Source organism: Sipha flava, unplaced genomic scaffold, assembly GCF_003268045.1.
Source record: "Sipha flava isolate LNK unplaced genomic scaffold, YSA_version1 23_pilon_pilon, whole genome shotgun sequence".
Classification (NCBI taxonomy): Eukaryota; Metazoa; Arthropoda; class Insecta; order Hemiptera; family Aphididae; genus Sipha; species Sipha flava.
Window position 1 is genome coordinate 1,285,441 of NW_020272884.1, and position 3,957 is coordinate 1,289,397.

Genomic DNA, 3,957 nt, shown 5'->3' on the forward strand with positions numbered 1-3,957 from the left:
CAATTGAATATTATTCAATGTTTATCTAATTCACAAATTAAACTATTAAGAATATATAAATATTCAGTACCAAAAATATATAAAATAAAATATAATTTTTGAATCACAAAATAATCAGTTGATTGTGCTTTTATTCATCATATTTTGATTTATATATCAACCTTTATAATTAACCAAATCATATTTTATTCAATTAAAGCCAAAATCTGGTTGATTGTTGATATGAATAGTTATTTAATTAAAATACTTCAAATTTTTCCACATCCATTACAATCCCTATGTAAAAGTTTACGGCAACATAGGATATGCTTAAACTTAATATCGATATGAATAAATGTAATCCTTTAGATTTGATTTTTTTTTTTTTTGTTACTCACTAATTTCACTATACCTATTAATTCGATGTAGCCTTCACCTTTATAAATATAAATACAGACATTTTGTAATTTTTAGCGCCATGAAGAAGAAAATTTAAATAAATTGCATTAGTATAAGCTTATAAAAGGTTTATAATATTTAGTTTGACGTTTTGCTATGTTTGTGCGGTTTTTTATAGGATAGAGGAATACAAATTACAAATAACCCAATGGTTTTTAAGCGACGGTTAAAATATAATAAATAACAAAACACAATATTATGTTATTAAATAGTTGATATTTTCATACAATATAGTTTTATTTACAATGTTTCAATAGGCACTAGACATTAATAAAAACTATTAAAACAATATAAAGTGTAAACTTATAGAATAATATGCTTAGAATAATTAATAATATAATTTACGATTATTTATAAAATTATTTTAATTGTATTAAGAGTATGGATGCATACTATTTGAATAAACTTGAATGAACATAAAAATATCGGATTCAGAAAATAAAATAATGTATTAATAATTAAAAAGAGGTTTGTTTAAAATTTAATATTTCTAACAGATCAAATAGAATAATAATAAATGGTCCATGGCACGTCATAGTGGCAATCGTGCTAAACGCTATTACATAAAATAATAATAATAATAAAAATAGCTTGATGCATAATATATGTATAGTATAATAAAATATCTTAGTACGTATATAGTATTCAACGCTCCAGAATCTTTGGTACCTTATCGAAGAGATTTCATTTTCTTTATTATCGAAAACACACATAAGCTATAGTTGCGTTCGAAACGCACGCTATAAGGACTATAGCGTGCGTATGTAATATAATTTTTCTGATCCAACGGGACTTTGTGCAGCTGTTTTGTTATGCTGCGATCCACATTTATATCTGTCGCGCCTTACACACGCACATACGTTTACTCTCACTTTAATAAGATCAAAACGTATACGGCGTTCACGATTTGAAACAAAAATTATGCACGATATTTTTATTTCTATTTCGTGATAAGCAAGTCGTGAACAAAATATGATCTGTGCATGGTAACTACGCCGTCAATAAAAATTAATAAAAGAGCGATTGCGTCGTCGTCGAATAATAAAAATAAAAGTATTTACGTACGTCCGTTATCCACGGAACGTTTCCGTACGCGAAAGTACACATTTCTGGTACAGCGCTTTCAAATGGACGTAATGTATACATAGTTTTATGCGATCCGCTCTCGATTCAAACGCAATCAATAGACTTCTGTTTATACTGTTTTTTCTGTTTTTTTTCTTCTTAAACCTAACTAAACGTCTAATCGTACACGTCGTTATTATACATTACACTACAAACGATTGTTTTCCCGAACTCGTCAACGAGCCGGTTGAGCTTTTTCATCAGTCTTGGGAGTCGATTGTTGCGAGACAACTTGAGGCATCGAGTCGCCGTACACGTAGTTCACCTTAGGCGACTTATACGAGACGAAGTTCCCATTGGACACCTCGTTTACGCTCAAGTGGTTTATTTCACTGGGAAGCGTTTCTATCCTGATAGGGGGCGCGCTTTTGTCGTCTCTCGTGCTATAGAACAGCGCCATATCTGGTTTTTTGCCCACGGATTCTTCTTGCCGCTCCGCACTGGCGTTGGCCGCTGCCGTGGCAGAGACCTGTTGCACTTCTGACCCCTGTGGTTGGTTGTCGTACGGGTTCTCCGATTTTTGTTGGTTCTCTATGGCCGACAGAATGTCTTGGAGCAGCCCGTTAGAAAGTACCTGATCGTGGGCGACATTTTCACCGCCCCCTTGACCCGGTTGGATCTGGAGCATATAGCTGCCCGTAGAACCTTGTACGGGGTACTCTTTTATGCCATGGTAATCCACAGATTTCGATCCCACAACGGAGGATCCTTCTAAGCCCAACGATTTAACTATATCGTTGACATCCACTCCATCCTGTTGCTGTTGATAATTGCCATTGGTGGATTGCTGATAGTTATTATTTTCGGATTGTTGGTAGTTATTGTTCACGGATTGTTGGTAGTTATTGTTTTCGGGTTGCTGATAATTATTACTTTCCGGCTGCTGGTAATTATTATTTGTGGGTGGTTGGTAGTTATTGTTTTCTTCGTCTCTTTGCTGCGGGTTGTTTTTATTTTCTTCAACGTGTTGGTTTAAATCAAATGCTTGCTGTGGTGCTCCGAAATCGTGCTCGTTTGATATTGAAGGTGGATTGGACTGACTGTAACTGTTGGATTCTTGAGGTGCATTGTTGACAGAAACTGTTTGAGTCAAATGTTGGTAAGATTCTGGAGCGGGTATAGCGTACACTGTAGATAATCCTTGATTGTATATTTCGTTATTTGACGTTTCTGTTGCAGTTGGGTGGTTGTACTGTTGTTTATCTTGTGAATGTATTTCATTTTGCTCTGCAGCTGTATTGGAATACCCCGTCGAACTGGTCGGAGCCGCGTATGTATCACTGCCTGAAGCTGAAGGTATTTCCGGAACTGGAGGTGGAATATATGGTTCTCCTTGGAATGAATTATATTGTGTAGATTCTACAAGACCAAGAGGAACGGGTGGTCGATTTTTCACTGGACTCGTTGGTCTTAGGTCTGGTCCAGGTATTTGTCTTCCAGATGCTTGTCCGTATGCTAAACCATAATGAGAGTCTACTGGCTTCTGTAATGCTAAATCTGGAGGAGGTGTACCACAGCAAATTGCTATTGGTGTGCCAAATGTACCCTCTGGAGGAAGACCGTTGTATGAAGAACTAGATAATGATGATCCGTATTGAATTTGAATTGAATTGTCAATAGAGCCAATAGAAGGTGTTCCATATGTGTCCTTTGGAGCTGGTGGTCCATACGAATTCTTGGGTGGAACGTCATAGGAATCTATTGATGATGGGTGATGTACTGGATTAGGTGGTGGCCCATATGAGTCACTTGGAGGTGGTCCATATGACCCACTTGGGGAAGAGCCAAATGAATTTTTCGATGGTGATTGAAATTCTGGCCTGGCTGGATGGCCGTAAGAGTCTTTTGGAGGAAAACTATTTGAACCTTTGGAAGGTGGACCATATGAATCACTAGGTGGTGGTCCATATGAATCTTTAAGAGGTAGCCCATAAGATCCTTGCGGTGATTGTGGTCGATGTTCTTTTGGTGGTGGTCCATAAGACCCACTTGGTGGAGGTCCATACGAATCTTTAGAGGGTGGCCCATAAGATCCTTTCGGTGGTGCTGGTGGTGATGGTGGTCCATAAGATTCTTTTAGAGGTGGTCCATATGAATCTTTGGGTGGTGGGCCATAAGATCCACTTGGTGGTGATCCGTATGAATCTTTTGGAGGAAGACCGTATGATCCACTAGGTGGTGGTCCATACGAGCCACTTGGAGATGGTCCATGTGAATATTTAGAGGGTGGGCTATATGAATCTTTGGGTGGGGGGCCGTAAGAACCACTAGGTGGTGGTCCATATGATCCACTTGGTGTTGGCCCAAGACTATCTTTAGGAGGTGGGCCATAAGAACCACTGGGTGGAAATCCATACGATCCTCTTGGTGGTGGTCCATGTGAATCTTTGGATG

The 3,957-nt window shown here is 37.7% G+C and overlaps 1 protein-coding gene across 1 annotated transcript in view; it reads right to left on the bottom strand.

Annotated features, from left to right (window-relative positions):
* Nucleotides 1-1,275: 1,275 nt before the first annotated feature.
* Nucleotides 1,276-3,957, bottom strand: part of LOC112684020 (extensin-2-like) — a 22,248-nt gene continuing 19,566 nt past the window's right edge. The window contains exon 3 of the mRNA XM_025555312.1: nucleotides 1,276-3,957. Within this exon, the coding sequence (XP_025411097.1) occupies nucleotides 1,739-3,957 (2,219 nt within the window). The 3' untranslated portion in view covers nucleotides 1,276-1,738.